The 17,829-nt window shown below is 41.9% G+C and overlaps 1 protein-coding gene and 1 pseudogene across 1 annotated transcript in view; both read left to right on the top strand.

The window, feature by feature from the left end:
* Wdr41 (WD repeat domain 41) overlaps nucleotides 1-17,829 on the top strand; it is a 48,116-nt gene that overhangs the window by 13,617 nt on the left and 16,670 nt on the right. Inside the window, exons 3-6 of the mRNA XM_052159790.1 lie at nucleotides 6,989-7,037; nucleotides 8,858-8,989; nucleotides 10,086-10,148; nucleotides 16,446-16,557. Of these exons, the coding sequence (XP_052015750.1) occupies nucleotides 6,989-7,037; nucleotides 8,858-8,989; nucleotides 10,086-10,148; nucleotides 16,446-16,557 (356 nt within the window). The remainder of the gene's footprint in view (nucleotides 1-6,988; nucleotides 7,038-8,857; nucleotides 8,990-10,085; nucleotides 10,149-16,445; nucleotides 16,558-17,829) is intronic.
* LOC127666816 (uncharacterized protein C9orf85 homolog) lies at nucleotides 13,194-14,142 on the top strand (annotated as a pseudogene).

Genomic DNA, 17,829 nt, shown 5'->3' with positions numbered 1-17,829 from the left:
AGCCAGACCAAATTAAATGTTCGCTTTTATAGCAGTTGCCTTGGTCATGGTGTCTCTTCACAGCAGTGAAACTCTAAGACAACTTGTAATACAATCTTTCTTGGGGAATATTTCTCAAAACCTTGAGAAGCCAATATGTCTTGCTGTTGTTACATTGCATATTCTACGTGCTCTTCAAGTCCTGTATACATTAATGAACTTTTGCATCCTCAGTCTATTAATTAATAATAAAAAAATGTAACAAGCACATCTATAGCACTGCCAGAGATCTGTCAGAGTAGCAAGTATTGTATAATAAAGATAATAGACATGGGGCTCAAGAGATGATTCAGTGGTTAAGAGCACTGGCTATTCTTCCAGAGGACCTGGGCTCAGTTCCCAGCAGCCACATGGTACTTCACAACTGCCTATAACTCCAGTTCCAGGGGATCTGACACCTTCACTCAGACATGAATGCAGACAAAACACCAGTGCACATAAAATCAACTATATAAAAGATTATTAAATATAGTTCTTGTCTTAGTTACATTTTTATTACTGTGATAAGACACCCTGATCAAGTCAACTCATGGGAGAAAGAGTTTATTGATGGTTTACAGTTTCAGAGGTCAGAGTTCATAATCATCATGGCAGGGAGCACGGTAGCAGGCAGGCAGGAAGGGAGCACGGCAGCAGGCAGGCAGGCATGGCGCTAGAGCTCTAAGAGTTTACACCTTGATCTAGAGGCTTGTGGCAGAGAGCGCTAACTGGTGCTAGCTTTTGAAACCTCTAAGCCTGTCAGCAATGACACACCTCCTCCAACAAGGCCACACCTTTTCAGCTTTGCACACAGTCCCACCAACTGGGCAACAAGCCTTCGTTCACGACAGGAGCCTCTGGGCACTCTCTTTCAGACCACCACAGCACTGTATTTTACCGATTCCAAGGAACAGACTATGTTTTCATTTTGACATCTGAAACTTGGACACGTCACACAATTGATGCCCTTCAGGTATAATTGGCAGCATTTCCCCTCAGTGGTACACAAATTAGTGTTTATACCTGATGATGATTTGTAAAATACAGTAAGTTTCTGAATGCTTGTCTTGAGATCTCAAGATGAGAACTGTGTATTACTTGCCTTGGTGTTTTCCTCCATTTTGTTATCTCAATAAACTTCTTGTGCTGTTTACTAGAGAAGCAGTTCTCTTGATACCTTACGCTAAGGCCTTACATCTTTGGGTTCTATGAACATATACTGTAGTTCATATAAAGTGTTCTGGTGGCCACGCCTTTCTTCATGGACTAGCTTCAGCCTTGCTGATGCGTTAGTTATTCCCTGAAAAATGGTTCACTGCTTCCTCTCAGAAATTGCAATGTTTCTTAAGTATTTCAAATTTTTGGGTTGAATTTCCACTCCCAGTTTGGAGATTAAAGTATGTGCTTGACCAACTAGGATTTGGTTTTGGATAAGCCGCTGTAATGTAACTACATTTTTAGTGATTTATAGGCGAATGGATGATTGTAGCCCACAGATTACCCATCCTGTGTCAGCCATCTTAGGAGAGATGCTAGTGCGTAGTAAAGGAATTGGTTTGCTTTTTAAAGTTTTGTTTCCACTTGAGAGCAGTGACAGTACATACTGAAAATGCCAACAAATAACTAAGTAAATCAGCCATAGAACATCTATAAGAGAGCTGAGAGGCAGAATAATCCACAGAGCGAGCAGTTGGCCTCTGAGCAGTGACCGTCGACTGTGATTTCATGCATTAGTACTGAGCATTGTTAGAATTAACTTTGTTTGCTGCTGATTAAATTCCAGTTGGAGGCGAAGCTTCTCATCTCGTTTCTAAGCTCCCGGCCATTCAGTCATGGCTCATGGTAAACTCATTTCTCTTTGTGAGATTCAAACATGATAAAACAATAATGAGAAGTTAAAAATCAAGGTTAGAAAAAGAAGCATTTTAAACCTGCAGGCTTTCTGAATGGGAGAAAAGCAATTATAAGGGTTTGGAGAATCAATAGAAATTGATGTTTTATACCAAAGAAAAACTTAAGGCCTTGAGTCCCGCCCTCACTGCTCTCTCTGTATAAATACAAAGAAATCAATAGGCCTCACACCAAGCTACTAAGGATTTACTTCCAGCAATTACCGCTGATACTCAAGGTAGTGTTGAGTATTTGGGTTTGGAGAACATGTCATTAAACAGAGAAAAATGAAGTTTTAAAAAAGTTTTTTTTTTTTAAATGTGTTCTTTGGAAGTTTTAAACATGTATACAGTGTGATTTGATCACATACAGCTCTTAGCCCCTCCCTTCCAGCTCTGCCCACCATATTCCCTCCTCCCCCCATGGTTCCCACAGTATGACATGGAGATGGGCTAATCTCTAAGCTACTGACTCTGTTGGATCTGCTCGTATATGTGGGCTTAGGATAAGTACTTTCCGGTACTCACCAGAATCTGTAAATTGCTCACATTTTGGAGTTAACATGAACAGTGTGTGCGGGTTTGCCATTAACTGCTGTGTGCTTCTAGCTAGTTAAGTAAGGAGGCTTAGAGTCTGCCTGCTTACATGTGATCGTGCGGGAGGTCTGACGAGGGTTTGACATGAGAACTGAGTGTGGGATTCCCTGAGCCTATGAAGATAGGAGGAGGCTGTGTAACCAGCGCCGAAGCCTTGAGGAAGGCTCCGGAGACCGAAGGGGGAACCTGTGTGTCCCGTGTGAGATGTGGAGCACTGGGTGTCTAACCAGCGCGGAGCCTTAGGAGACCGAAGAGGGAACCTGCATGTCCAGTGTAGGAATTATCTGCTGGAGGAGATCTTCCGATTAGACAGTCATTTCCATCTCGGTCTTAGTTTTTGACTCCTCCCTAATGATGCTGACTCTGCCGACTCTGCTGCCTGAAGACCTCGGAGACCGCATGGAATCCACTGCTAATCTTGGAGGGAAGTATCACAGACTGAAAAGTGATGGAACTACTAATGGTTGTTAACTATGAGCAGGGATACATCATTTACAGCTGACTTGTTTTCTCGTCTTATTAAAAAAGCCTGAATTCAACTGTAAGACATAATGGTGTGAAGACAACACGACTAATTCTGGTTCCTAGCGTTCATTCCCGCATGGTGTGCTTCATTAACAAGCCCACAGCTTACCGCTTGGTTGTTGGACAGCACTGTTGGGCGCCTGCTTAAACATAGAGCTTGCTTGATTTTGTTATATGATGAAAAATATATATGGAAAGTAATTATTTTTCACTATGACGAAAAATAACTTGAAAATTATTTTCTTGGTAGGACTTAACATCTGGAATGTTTTACTTTGTGTGGTGTGGACCATGTTCCTAAATTCAGAGGGATGGGGAGAGGACACTTCAGTCCTGGTGCTGTTTACTGTGGCCCCCTTTTCCTGGCCCGAGAGAGACAAACTGTTCTTTGTCTCTGCCTTTCACATATCTTCAGTGGAACCACTGCCAAGAATCAAACTGTCCGTTGGGCTCTATTTATACCCTTTCCAGACATCACGTGTTCTCTCAAGCATCTGCTCTAGCCAAACATCACATGCCCCTTTTCTAGGCTGTCTCCAGAAAAGCACCACGGGTCTTTAGCAAAGCATCCTCCCACGTTTCTGCTTTACCAAACTGCTGTATGAAATACAGCTAATGAAATAAATAGACAGTTCTCAAACATGAAACCCCAGTGGCCATTGAGTATTTTTAAAAGTGTTCCTGGGGCTGGAAAGATGTCTCAGTTAGTAAAGAGCTTGTCACACAAGCCTGAGGACCACAGTTCAGATCCCCAGCACACACACTACTCAGAAGGTAGGCTTGGATTCTTCGGACGGTTCTTAAATGCATTAACATGTCTCCCAGCCCACCGTTCACTGGAGTTGGTGGAAAAGAAAGGTTACTAGAGCAAAGGAAGATGTGGGCTTTGGAGCAAATCTAATCTGCATTGTTAGGGTATCAGCTGTTCAGTTTATTCAAATCAGGCAGCTGCAGCTCCATCCTCTGGCAGACACCACTCACGAATCGGCAGCAGCAGGTCATCCAGAAGAAGCTGCAAGGCTCTGCCAATCGTTCTGACTCCACGGAAGCCACAGGAAGCAGCCAGTGCCAGAATCTAGAAGTGACAAGAAGCCTCCAGAACACCACCAGGAGTTTTTTGATGTGTTTCTCTCGATGAAGTCTGTAGTGTGAAATTATTAAAAAACAATCCACACTTTTGCCAGCTAGGCACTGGCTGGTGGTCTCAGTGTGTTCCCAGATCAGTACATAGCCAGTACTGATGGTCTTGGTCTAATGAGACCATGTGTTTCTCCTAGCCAATGCCTCTCCCACCAATGCTGGCTGTGTCTCTTTAGAATTCTGAGATCACTCTCTGCACTCCAGAATGTTCTCAGCTAGCTGGGAGGCGCACTCTCACCAGCCCACACTCCGCTGCAGTTACCTTTCTCCTGGAGCTCTGTCCTTGCCCAATCTTCCTGTTCAAAGCCTGGCCCAATTACACCCCAGCTATGTTCTTCCTCCGGCCCACCTGAGATGCCTCAAAATGGAAAGCATCAAACAGTCTTAGTTTAGAATCAACAGGTAACACAACCGCTGGGCACAGAATCTATCATCCCAAACTCACCAACTATTTGAGAAATCTTCCAGTGGCTGATTCTGATGGCTTCTGCCACCAGATCCAACAGATTCCAGGCTGCATTGCTCCTGCCTCACCATCCCTTCCTCCAATGTTCCCTCTGCTTCTCTTGGACCCAGAAGGCCCACCCCCTCCTCTCCCAGCCATTGACTTTTTGTCTTTATTATCCAATCAATTAATTAGGGCAAAATTCTGCTGTAGAGGTCACAACAAATGATGACCAACAAAGAATGCCAAGGTGAACCAATACCATCTACTGTCACAGCAAAGATCAGCGTAAACAAAGCCCAAGGACGACCAGCAAAGATGGCAAGACATACCAATCCCACCCAGTGTCACCCACTGTCCGTTGGGCTATATTTATATCCTTTCCAAACATCACGTGTTCTCTCAAGCATCTGCTCTAGCAAAACATCACATGCCCCTTTTCTAGGCTGTCTCCAGAAAAGCACCACGGGTCTTTAGCAAAGCATCCTCCCACGTGTCTGCTTCAGCAAAAACGTCCTCTCAGAAGACAGAAAAACATCACATGACACAACTGAGTCTCCAAAAAACCAGAAATTTCCACTTCAGTCAAGCACATCTTTACTCCTGGCACTAGGAGGGTGTGTAAGCAGATCCTCGAGGCTTGCTGATCAATTACGCCAGACAGTTACCGAGCTCTGCATTTCATTAAATACCTCAAACAGTAAGGCAGAGAGCAGGAGAAGAAGACATCTGACACAACCTTTGGGTTCTCTGTGAATACACATATATTACAAATACACATGCATACAAATACACACATGGAATCTGAAAAAAAGAAATCAGTGTTCCATACCCTTAGCTATCAAGGAAATGCAAATTAAAACTGCTTTGTGGGGCTGGGATCATGGGTGAGATCACTTGCTCACCAGCATAAGGATTTGGGTTCACATCTCCTGCTGTACTTGTGGAAAAAGCTGACATGACTACGTGTGCCTGTAATTAAGAACACACCCAAGGTCTTTTCTCTGGTCTCTCTCTCTTTCTCTCTCTCTCACACACACACACACACACACACACACACACACTCAAGCTTAAAACTACAATCATGAGGGTGTGTCACACATACATGGACATAGACAAACACACAGACATACATATAAACACACAAGCTTAAAACTACACTTGAGCATATATCACACAGATACAGATAAACATATACACATATGCTTAAAATTACACTCATGGGCATGCATCATACAGACACATGAACACACACACAGAGACTTAAAACTACACTCATAGGCATGCATCACACAGACACAAATAAACACACACACAGAGACTTAAACCTACACTTATGGGCATACATCACACAGACACAGACACAGACACTCTATCTGAGACTTCATATGACCTCAGTCAGAATGCATATTGTCAAGAAAACAGGTGATAGCAAATGCTTGCAAGGATGTGTGGAAAGAGGAGCCTGTATTCACTGCTGGCGAGAGAGTATGAGAGTGCAGACATTATGGGATTAGTGTGAGGTTTATCCAAAACCTCAAAGTGGAATGACCACAGAGCCTCCATTCCAAAGGACTCTGGGTCCTATCACACTGTGGTTCTCCCAGCCACGTTCACTGACCGAATTATTCAGAATGTCAGGGAAGTGGAATCATCACACGTGTTCATTGCTATACGAATAGATAAGAAAAATGTTGCATATGTACACAGTGAAATTTGATTCAGCTGTTAAAAAAATGGAGTTGTAGAGTTTTTAGGAAAATGGGTAGATCTGGAAGATATAGCAAGCGCTGTGACCCAGACCCGGAAGGACAAGGCTGCTCTCTCATGTGCATCCAAGTCTGTATTGTTTAATCCATGTGGCTGTGAGCATTAAGGTGGGCTATGAAGACAGAAAGGCATCACAAAAGGAGAAAAGGGCGCGGAGGAAGAGGGCAGAACACGTGGGACACCGAAGCAGAAAGGCTGCTGGGGACGAGGACAGCAATAGAAACAAATGGCATGGTGCAACCTAATGCTTTGTGTGCTGGTTTCCAGAAGAAAATGTTAGCACTGAGCCTGACACAGAGGGAATAAGTAAGTCAACTAACTGTTAGTTGCTATTAATAGTAATATCAACGTGTTAATATTTGATCAGCATATTGAAGCCAATCTAAATATATTAATGTGAACATACATCTTAAAATTCATGTTAATATTTAATCTATATATTATAGTTAATATATTGATAATAGCCTTGATATATTCATAATGTTACATAGATAACAAATATTCATGTTTTTCCAATTTTATTAAAATAATATTACATTTAAAAAAATCTCACCACTTAAATGTCACTAGTGACTTTCCTTCATGGCATCTTTTCTCAAACCAGATTTGCATCTGCTGGCGATGATGGAATTATCATTGTGTGGAATGCCCAGGTAAGTACCAATTAAATGTGGGCTGTAATGAAAACTCACTACTACTGTGTGGTACTCAGTATGTTGGCTTATTATTATCATGTGGGATTGGTTAATACTTGGGAAGGGTTGGTTAGAGATATTCATTTGCAACAGAGAGTAGTATTTCATAATATTTTAAGTGTGTGCAGGTGTGTGTATGTATGTACATGTGTGTATGTGTGCATATGCACATGTGCACATGAGTACATGTGCCTGTAGAGGCTAAAAGAGGTCTGGGCCTCAGGAGCTGGAGTTACAGGGATACTGAGTCTCCTGACTTTTAAGAGCAGCAAATGCTCTTAACCCCTATGCAGTGACATCAAAAGTGAATTGTTAGTTTTTGTAAGATGGTACAGTTTTTCACTCAACCTTGTGTGATAGAATAATAAAAATTTCTCACATGTTTGACTTTAGTCTGTGTAACTGTGTAATGGGACGTCTGCTTTTCAAGTGAATGTAAAGGTTGAGTTTCCCTGGGCCTCTCCTGGTGGTCTTTGTTGTGTAGGTTGCTCTGTTTTTATTTTTCCCTCCCTGCTCCTTCATCCTGGTTGTCTGATCTCACCACTGGTTCTCATTTTCCTGTGGCCTTGCTTAGATCCAGTCATCCTGTAATGTGTCCACCAGAGTGTCCACAGGTGGCTCCAGTCCTCCTCGGCCTCACACTGGGTGTTCATGTGCCCATGTACTTAAAGCTATCTGTAGAGTATATGTTGTACCTTACACAATGCAAATATTGCAGGGAATGACAAAGTCTTTTCATGTTCAGTAAAGTTTAGTCTCGCTGAATTGGTTGGCTGGTTGGTTGGCTGGTTGGTTGGCTGGTTGGTTGGCTGGTTGGTTGGTTGTTTGGCTGGTTGTTTGGCTGGTTGTTTGGCTGGTTGGTTGGTTGTTTGGCTGGTTGGCTGGTTGGCTGGTTGTTTGGCTGATTGGTTGGCTGGTTGGTTGGTTGGTTGATTGAGACAGTCTGGCTGAGGATGGCCCTGAACCTTTGTTCTCTCTGCTTCAGCATGTTGAAGTCCGGGATAAACCACCATACATATTAAGAAACCCTGATTTTAGTCTAAGATTGATTGAATCAGGCCAGTCATCATGGCACGTGCCTGTGATCCTAGAGGCAAAGTCAGGAGGATCAGGAGGACCAGGCTAACCTTAGCTTCGTAATAAACTTGAGGCAAGCTTGAACTATAATACTATCTCCAAATAAACAAAAAAGTGAAACCATCTGAATCCATCTTCTAGAAATGGTGGATGCAGAAGACCAGCTGTACTGTAAACACATTCATGAAATCCTGCAGACTTGGGAAGATTGAAATTTATATATATTGCATGTTTCTACCTGGGAGGTGAGGGAGAGACTGGAGGAGGAGGACAGGGGTGGGTGGGACTAGGCACTGGGCTGAGTGTGTCTGCAGAGCCCCGCCCTTTCAGTCCCTCTGCTCCTACAGCTGCAGAGAGCTTCGGCAGAGGTAAATGCATCTGTTTTCTGACTACAGCTTAAACTGCTGCTATTGTTGCAGACCTTACAGGATTCCTAAAAATTAAGGAAAGTTTATTTTTTTAAATTGACGATGAAAATATCCTAAAATAGCATACTGACTAAAAAATAGCCCCAAAGTATTCACAGCTGCTTTAAACACTTATTTAGATTATATTTATTTGATTGTTTAAAAATGTTTAAATTCCAAACACACAATTTTAAATGGCATAATGTTGTTTTTCTATATAGCTATTCTTATTGTTACTTCAGACTCTTCATGTTGGAAAGGGTGAGTTTGTCGACATTCCTACTTGTGTTTCAGACAGGAGAAAAACTTGTGGAACTCAGAGGACACACTCAGAAGATAACGGCTGTCGTGGTGCTCCCTCCCCTAGACTCCTGTGAGGCCAGCAGTCAGCTTATCCTGACAGCCTCTGCTGACCGGACTGTCGGAATATCCTTAACCCAAGACCCAGTCGCTCCGCAGGCCTGTGCTTTCTGATGGCAAAGTGGTTTTTCCAAGTCTCTATGAGATGTGTAGAGACTGAAGTGTTAGGTGACAGCAGGAACAGGTTGGGGCTTGTAGTGGTGAACGCCATGGCAGAAGCAGCTCCTTTTAGAGTATCTGTTACATCAGGCTGTGCAAAAGACGGGGCGCAAGTATGTGAGCTTAAAACGTGATCTTAACTAGGGACACTGGGATGAGTTGGACTGGAAAATAATCAGTTTCCCTCTTGTGTATGGCAAAAGACACTTAATCCATCCCTTCCCCTGAGAACCTGTGTTGAATGGATCCGCACAAAAGGGCAGTCCTCTCTCCTCAGTGTTTAAAACTTAGTATTTTAAAAGTCTTAAAGTGAACTTGCTTTTGCTTCCCCATACTTTCCAGTTAGAGTTTATAAGAGCCCAGAAATGGTGGTGTTCTGTAAATGTGCTAGGGATTGTTGTGTCTTACAGATGTTGACTTATTTAATCTTAAAAATGGCCCTGTGAGTTAGGAACCTGTGTTAAAAGTTTATAAAGATCGGCACGCTCCTCAAGTCAAACTGAAGCCTACACCATGTGGCAAGAGGCCTTTCTCATGTTTGCAATGCACCCAGAGTCATGATGACATACAGTTATTGTATCATAGACGTTAGGCCTGCCTGTTCACTGTGCACTGCAGTGAACTCTCTGGAACTGTTGGGAGATGTGGGAGTTCTTAGTGTAAAACATATGTGTGTACACGTTTACTACGGTATGGTAAACTGTGCCCACGAGGACACTTTAGGCAGAGTTGGTGGTTAATGCCCATGAAAGTGAGTACTCCAGGGCCCTCTCTCTGATGGGCATCTTTAAATGGCTTCACAGTGACATTGTAGCTGGCAGACATGCTCCTGAAGAGAGGACTTGCAATTCAGATTGATGGCAGGGGGAGCACTAGCTGGCTTAGATTTTACCTAAAGATTCCCTGCTTGTTTATACTTGTGATTTAAATGATAATTCAAAATGTCATCTCACACTAAAGTTTGAAAATTCTATTTGGACATTATTTCTTAACATAACTGTAAGTTTGGGATTGTGACACCGGCCGACAAATCCAGAGAGTCACGTGCTTCCAGTCTACTGTAAAGGTAAAGTCTTCAGCAAATCAGGTTCCTATGGTAATATTTTTTGTTGTTGTTCTCAAAATGGCTCAATAAATTAAATGAAATTACGTTTTTAGGTTTTACAAATCATTATTTTCACACACAACTACAGCCATTTGATTTTAAGACAAGCTTTTTTGGATCCGAGGTGTTGAAGTGTGAGAATGTTTCTGTTAGAAATGACCGCAGGGGTTGGTTGCTGTCGCAGGACAAGTGAGCAGGCAGGGCCCGGTGGGCTCGCAGCGGTCCTGCTAAGAGGACACAGCGCACACAGGAGCTCTTCTGTTTTCATGTTCTGACCAAAACACAGGTGGGCATTCGTCCCTTGCCTGCCACCTTCTCTAAGGCCAGAATGTGTTTCTTGTCTCTAAAACAAAACATTTTAACGTGGGTGCTGTTCATCTCATCTCTTTATAAACAGATATTGATTGGGACTTTCATGGCAGGGATGCTGCCACACATGAGAGAAACAATCACAGCTAAGTCCTGTTTCCTGGAGATTCCTCCAGGAGGAAGGACCTTGTGAGTGCTGGGGAGTTAGCTCCCGCTTCAGTGCCAGCCAGTCTGGGAGAGGCACCAGTTAAAGGGGCCCCTCCACAGCTTTGGGGCAGCTGGCCTCTGACAGCTGCTGTCGCTGTCTCTGCTGTGTGGCAGTGGTCAGGCTGGCTGGATTCCCTACGCAGCATCTCTGGTGGTTCCCTCCCTGCCATGTTTCTGAAGTCCTGCGGAAGAAGGCACCGTGTGCTGTGCCCTCATAGCTGATTTAACAGTGGAGGGCTGGGGAGGTCACTGAAGTGTTCACTGCACTTTCTGTGCTCTGGAAAAATGCTGCCTGTGCATTTCTTTAAAAGGATTTCTTCTTATCCGAAAAGCTAAAATCATTAGTTTTCAAGTGAAAACCCTTGCGTTGAAGGAACAGAGAAGAGCAAGATGATAGTCTGGGCCTCATCTGAGGGCCTCTGCTTGTAGTATAAGAGGGACTTCATGGATTAAAATGGAGCTTGTGCCTCTGTGGTAACAATGCTTACAAAAGAGGAGTTTGGATTTGCTTGCTCCTACTGTGTTTGTTTTACAAAAACCATTTACAGATGAAATCTGCTCATGTTAGTTAAGTAGTTCAGGCTTTCTTAGGTGGCTTCTCAGAGCAATGCAGACATATAACTCTTAATTATTTTTTGACTTGATCAAGTTTTTAAATGAAGATTGGCGTTAGTAAGGACTGAGAGCAAATTGGGGTCTTTTTTTTTTTTTTCTGTTTGTGGCTATATGCATCAACTCCGAATTTCTCCTTCAAGGAAACTCTCTAAAGGAAATGGGGAGAAATAGAGGTGGAGGAATGTGGGCTACAGATTAGGGTTTTTTTGTTTTGTTTTATTTTGTTTTGTTTGTTTGTTTGTTTGTTTGTTTGTTTTTGAGACAGGGTTTCTCTGTGTAGCCCTGGCTGTCCTGGAACTCACTCTGTAGACCAGGCTGGCTTTGAACTCAGAAATCCACCTGCCTCTGTCTCCCAAGTGCTGGGTTTAAAGGCATGCGCCACCACTGCCTGGCTACAAATCAGTTCTTATAAGTGGGTGATGGATGTATTCTAGTGTCGTATAAAGAAAAACAGTTTAAGTGTGTTGTATGCACATTCACGGTATCTCAGAAGACTCTAAAAAGATGTTGGAGAATGTAGTGATAATATGCTAAGTATTTAAGACGGTCTACTGTCTTCAACAAAACATTAACAAACCACAGCCAGCAACGCAGAGAAAGGACGATACAGAACAGTCAAGGGCAGCTTATCCCAGGAATGTGACTTTAGTGGAATATCAAAAAGTCAGTCAATGACCAGAGTCCAGGACAGGAGCCATTTCCACAGAGGCAGAGAAAGCAGTTAACCAACTCCGGCCCACTCTCCCCAGGCAGATATTTGACACTCATCAATGACCCAGAAAAGTGACTTATGAAAATCCAGACTGTTCTCCATGTGGTCAGGATAAAATAGGAGTCTTCGTTCCCAGCATGCATCTGTTTATCTTCCCAGCATGCATCTGTTCATCCTGTACTAGAGTATCTGAACAGCAATATCAGGCAATAGAGAAGAAATGAGGGATTGTTTCATAATGTTTTATGAAAAAGAACTAAACTTTCTGTATTTATGCATGACATGACCTTATATATAGAAAATCATAAACCCACACAAAACTTTCAGGGCTAATAAATTAACTTAGCAAGGTTCTAGGGTGCATGATTGGTAATACAAAAGTCAATTGTAATTTTATAAAATCAAATTGAGAAAATACTATTCACAGTTACATCCAAAAGAAAAAAAATACTTAGAAATAAGTTTTTTAAAAGTAGGGGATTTATACATTAAAGTCTTTAAAACATTGTTCAATATATTTTAAAACCAGGGGCTGTAAGAGCTGGCTCAGCAGTTAAGAGCACCTGTTGTTCTTGCAGAGGTCTTGGGTTCGATTCCCAGCACCCACATGCTGATTCACAGTCATTTGCAACTCCAGTCCCCGGGAATCCATGGCTTCCATGGGTACCAAGCAAGCACACGGCGTGCATGCATGCATGCAAGCAAGATACTCATATAAACAAATAAGTCTAGAAGACGTTGTTAACTGAAAAACCATCATATGTTCATGGTGAGGTGTAGTGTTAAGATTTAAACACTCCTCAGAAGGATCTACAGATGGAATATAATATCTATCATAAAATTAAAGCTGGGTTTTTGTTTCAGAAAGGAGCAAACTAACCTGAAACTTGTAGTGTAAAGGATCCAGAATTGCTATAACAATTCTAGAAAGAAAACATAAAGATATGAGACAGTTCCTAGCTCCAAAACTTCCTTATTGATACAGAATCATGACAGTGGGATATTGGCAGAATGACGTAGAAACAGATTGGTGGGAGAGAATTGAAGCTCCAAAAATAAAATCTCACACATATGCACAGTCCATTTACCAGGGAGCCAACACCTTTCGGTGGGAGAAAGACTAGTCTTTAAAAAAAAATGAGGCTGCCAGGTGTGGTGTTCACGTCTGGACCTCCCGCTAAGGGAGGCTGAGGTAGAAGAACAGTGTGAATCTATAAGTTCAAGATCAGCCTGGGCAACAGAGTGCAGCCCTGCCTCGGGGGTTGAGGGGGGATCAGCTGAACAGATACATATAAAAAGGAGTACATTTATTGGTTAAAAAGTGATAAATTGAGGCTAATTAAATGAAAACTTTTGTTCTTCAAAGAATACTATTGACAAGTTGAAAATACAATCTAGCCTGTAAACTTAAAGGCTGCACCAACTACGGTGCCTGAGATTTGGTGATGAGTTCCCAAAAAGGCAACGTGACTCGGTCCTGGCTGCAGAAGCACCAGAATATGTTCACCTTCAAAAATGACAAGTTTGATAAGAGTGTCCAGACCAAGAGAATTACCACAAAGCTTCATGATGGAGTATGTTAATGCTACAAAGAAGTTCTCGAGTGGCATGTAAAATACAGCAAATGCAAACCACTGCCAAAGCCTAAGAGATGTGTCAGATGTTTACAGAAGACAGTAAAGGACTCTTACCACATAATGTGTAGACCATGTGCCTGTGAACTTGAAATGTATGTAAAATGTGGAAAGAAAGAAGAAATCATTATTCCCTTTAATAAAGAACCAGAAACTTCAGAAAATACTGAAAATGAAGGTTCTAACCATAGAAGAAACTGAACGGAAGGAAGACAGTGATGAGGACTGAGATGCTGGGGCTGATCGGATGGCAGGAGGGGGACACTCAGGCCTGAGTGACTTGGATGGCAGGATGGGGACACTCAGGTGTGCCAGCACCAAGTCAGCTGCAGGGGGACAGAAAAGGCTGACCCAGTGGGCAGAACGGACTCCTGAGCAATGTCGTTATTTGACACATTTGGGTAACAGAATCTTAAAGGTTTTCACAATAACAAGCTGTGAATGCAGAATATGTGTGGGCACACCATGGCATGTTGTATAAAACCTATAGAAATTGTTTAGAAAAACTTTATGCCAAATTATTCAGTGTTAAGAATTGGTGATAGTATCAGAATTATCTCATGGAAAACTAAGATGACCAGCTCAGAATACATTTCCATAGCCTGACCCCTGGCATGTGACTTCTTTAGCAAAAGTCCCCTTATATCTTACAAAGCAAAACAGTATTTTTACACACACACACACACACACACACACACACACACACACACACACACACACACACACTATCAGTATCATTCCATTTTTTTTAACCTTTTCCTAAGGTTTGGAAATGTATACTTAGGAAAAAATGTGTAGACTATATAGTTACTTTCTAGAAAGGAAAACCCAGCTTTCATACTGGAGCGGAGATGTGTGCAGTATCAGAAGCTCCTGTGAAGCTCTCCCTCATCAGCTTATCCTTCCCAGAATCCCATCCTCCTGAATTATCACTTTATTACCAGTGACTTTACTTGTAAACAGGGTAAGTTAGCTTTGTGTGATTACTGAAATCTGTGTCCTTGTGTTAAAAACACCAAAACTACAGGAAAGTGGCCAGGTGGGACAATGAATTTTTCCACACTATTTAGCTAGATTCCCAATTTTAATGTTTTACTATGTTTCTTTGAGTCTTAATGTCTACGAATGTATATATGACGCACATGTACATGTGTGTGTGTATATTTGCTGAGCCATTGAAATAAATGGGAAACTGTGGTTTTGAAAAAAGAAAAAGAAAATACAATCTAAAGACTAGGGAAAATACACATAAATCATTTATCAAGTATATATGCAAAATATGCAAAGAACTATTAATAAAAAGAAAAGAAGCATAATTAAGAATAAATTTGAGGGGCTGGAGAGCTCAGTGGTTAAGAGCACTGGCTGCTCTTCCAGAGGTCCTGAGTTCAATTCCCAGCAACCACATGGTGGTTCACAGCCATCTGTAATGGGATCTGATGCCTTCTTCTGGTGTGCCTGAAGACAATGACAGTGTACTCATATAAATAAAATAAATAGATCTTTTTTTAAAGAAATGAAGAATTTGAAAGAAATTTTCTTCCAAAAGATATGTAAATGGGCAGTAAACACATGAGAAAAACTTCATCATCATTAGGGAGAGACTCAACCCATGATGGGCTACCATTTCAAATACACTAGCACAGTCAAAGTGCCCTGTCAGAAGGACAGGGCTTGAGTGTTAATAAATATATGGAAAGTCATACTGTAGCTTGTGCATTGCTGGTGGACGTGTGAAATACTACAGTGACCTTCAAAAGGTTTGGTAATCTGGTAAATTGTTAAACTATAATCCGCTTGGGTATAGTCCCACACTGAATGAAAACATGCCCACACATATGTATATAATGAATGTCAGAACACCAGCATTCAAACTAGCTAAAAAGGAGAAATAAGCTAGTGAACAGATAAATAAAATGTGCGTATTCACACAATAGATTGTCAGTTGGCGATAAACTGACAGAGGCCCAGAGAATAGGCAAGGTAGACTCCTGAAGCACACACTATAGTTGATGCCTTTCAACTTTCTCTCTCATCTGTTTTAAAAGTAGCCTCATTCTGAGCCCCGGCTAGCTCTCCCTTCTTTCTAATTCAGTCTCTCTCCTTGTTACCACTCAACTTACTGAGTCAGCTGTGAGGACATGACTCTTGAAGAGAGGGCCCTAAGGAACCACACAAAATAAAGGAATCTACTTCCTGGAAACACTAAAGTCTGTCATAACAGAATTATTAAGAATTAAATGAAAAATTAAAAATAAGTATCATGTTTTCTGTTTTATATTTATAAGGCATTTAAGGATGATATGGAAATTGTCTATCAGTGGTTCTCAAGTTATCTGAAATCTTAGTGGCTTAAAGCAATGATAAACATCTAGAGTGTGGGACAGTAATAGAGAACCTCTCAGCCAAGTGGTACTGGCTCAGAGTCTCTGTCTGTCCCCGAAGGCTTGTCTGGGTTGAGAGTCTACTCAGAAGCTCAGTGTGGTTGGCACATCACTGCCCTGCAGTGCCCTCAGCTGCTTCTGTGTGGACAGCTTTAGTGTCACCTTGGGGCAGTGCTACAGGAGAACAGGGAAGACCCAGCATCTTCTTCCACTGCCTTAGAAATCACCTCTTCTCCATATTCTGTGAGATCGTCATCACTTAAAGCCCATGGTCAGCAAGAAGAAAAACAAGCTGCTTCTCAAATGGAGGGACTTAAGAGAACTTGGGGACATAAATTAAAACCATGGAACAACGCTTGATCTTCTAAACTAACGGTCCATTTCAAATGATTTGCAGTGCTTAACTGTCCTTCAGCGACTGGACGTTTGGCTCTCAGGTGGCAGTGACCTAGGCGTGTGGAACCGAAAATTAGATCTGCTGTGTAAGACCAGCCACCTTTCCGATACAGGTAAAAACCAACCCAGGCAATTGTGAGACACAGCTGATAGACTGTAAAAGACACAGTTGGGTCTTTAAAGAGACACAATCACAGCATAAATGTCCACATGGGATTTCTTTTTGTTGTTGCTGTTGATTGTAGGTAGTCATATTTGATGAGTATTTCCCCATGACAAATGATTTAGTGAATGCCTACACTCCTGTATCTTATTTATGCCTAGTATTGGGTTTCAGTGTGGTATTTTCATACGTGGATGCAGTGTGTTTGGATGGTAGCCACTGGTCCTGTCACCTCATTAACCTTTTCCTCCCTACAAAAGTCCCCCTTCCTGCACAAATAGGAGAAAGCACACAGCATCGTCTTCTCACATCGGATTACTTTATGTCTGATGGCGATCTTCATTTCTATCCATTTTCTTCAAAATGATAGGATTTTGCTCTTGATGGCTGGTAGTACTCCACTGTGTGTATATGCATATCACACTATCACTGTGTGTATGTGTGTATGTGCATGTGCATATCACACTATCACTGTGTGTATGTGTGTGTGCATGTGCTTATCACACTATCACTGTGTGTATGTATGTGTGCTCATATCACACTGTCACTGTATGTATGTATGTGTGCGCATGTGCATATCACACTATCACTGTGTGTATGTATGTGTGCGCATGTGCATATCACACTATAACTGTGTGTGTGTATGTTCATATCACATTATCACTGTGTGTATGTATGCATGTGCATATCACACTATCACTGTGTGTATGTATGTGTGCGCATGTGCATATCACACTATAACTGTGTGTATGTGTGTATGTTCATATCACATTATCACTGTGTGTATGTATGCATGTGCATATCACACTATCACTGTGTGTATGTGTGTATGTTCATATCACACTATCACTGTGTGTATGTATGTGTGTATGTTCATATCACACTATCACTGTGTGCATGTGTGTATGTTCATATCACACTATCACTGTGTGTATGTGTGTATGTTCATATCACACTATCACTGTGTGCATTTATGCATGTGCATATCACACTATCACTGTGTGTATGTATGTGTGCACATATCACACTATCACTGTATGTATGTAAGTGTGTATGTTCATATCACACTATCACTATGTGTATGTATGTGTGTATGTTCATATCACACTATCACTGTGTGTATGTATGTGTGTATGTTCATATCACACTATCACTGTGTGTATGTGTGTATGTTCATATCACACTATCACTGTGTGCATGTATGCATGTGCATATCACACTA

Source organism: Apodemus sylvaticus, chromosome 16 (assembly GCF_947179515.1).
Source record: "Apodemus sylvaticus chromosome 16, mApoSyl1.1, whole genome shotgun sequence".
NCBI lineage: Eukaryota > Metazoa > Chordata > Mammalia > Rodentia > Muridae > Apodemus > Apodemus sylvaticus.
Note: the sequence above shows the minus strand (reverse complement) of the source record. Positions and strands in the feature narration are given on the sequence as shown.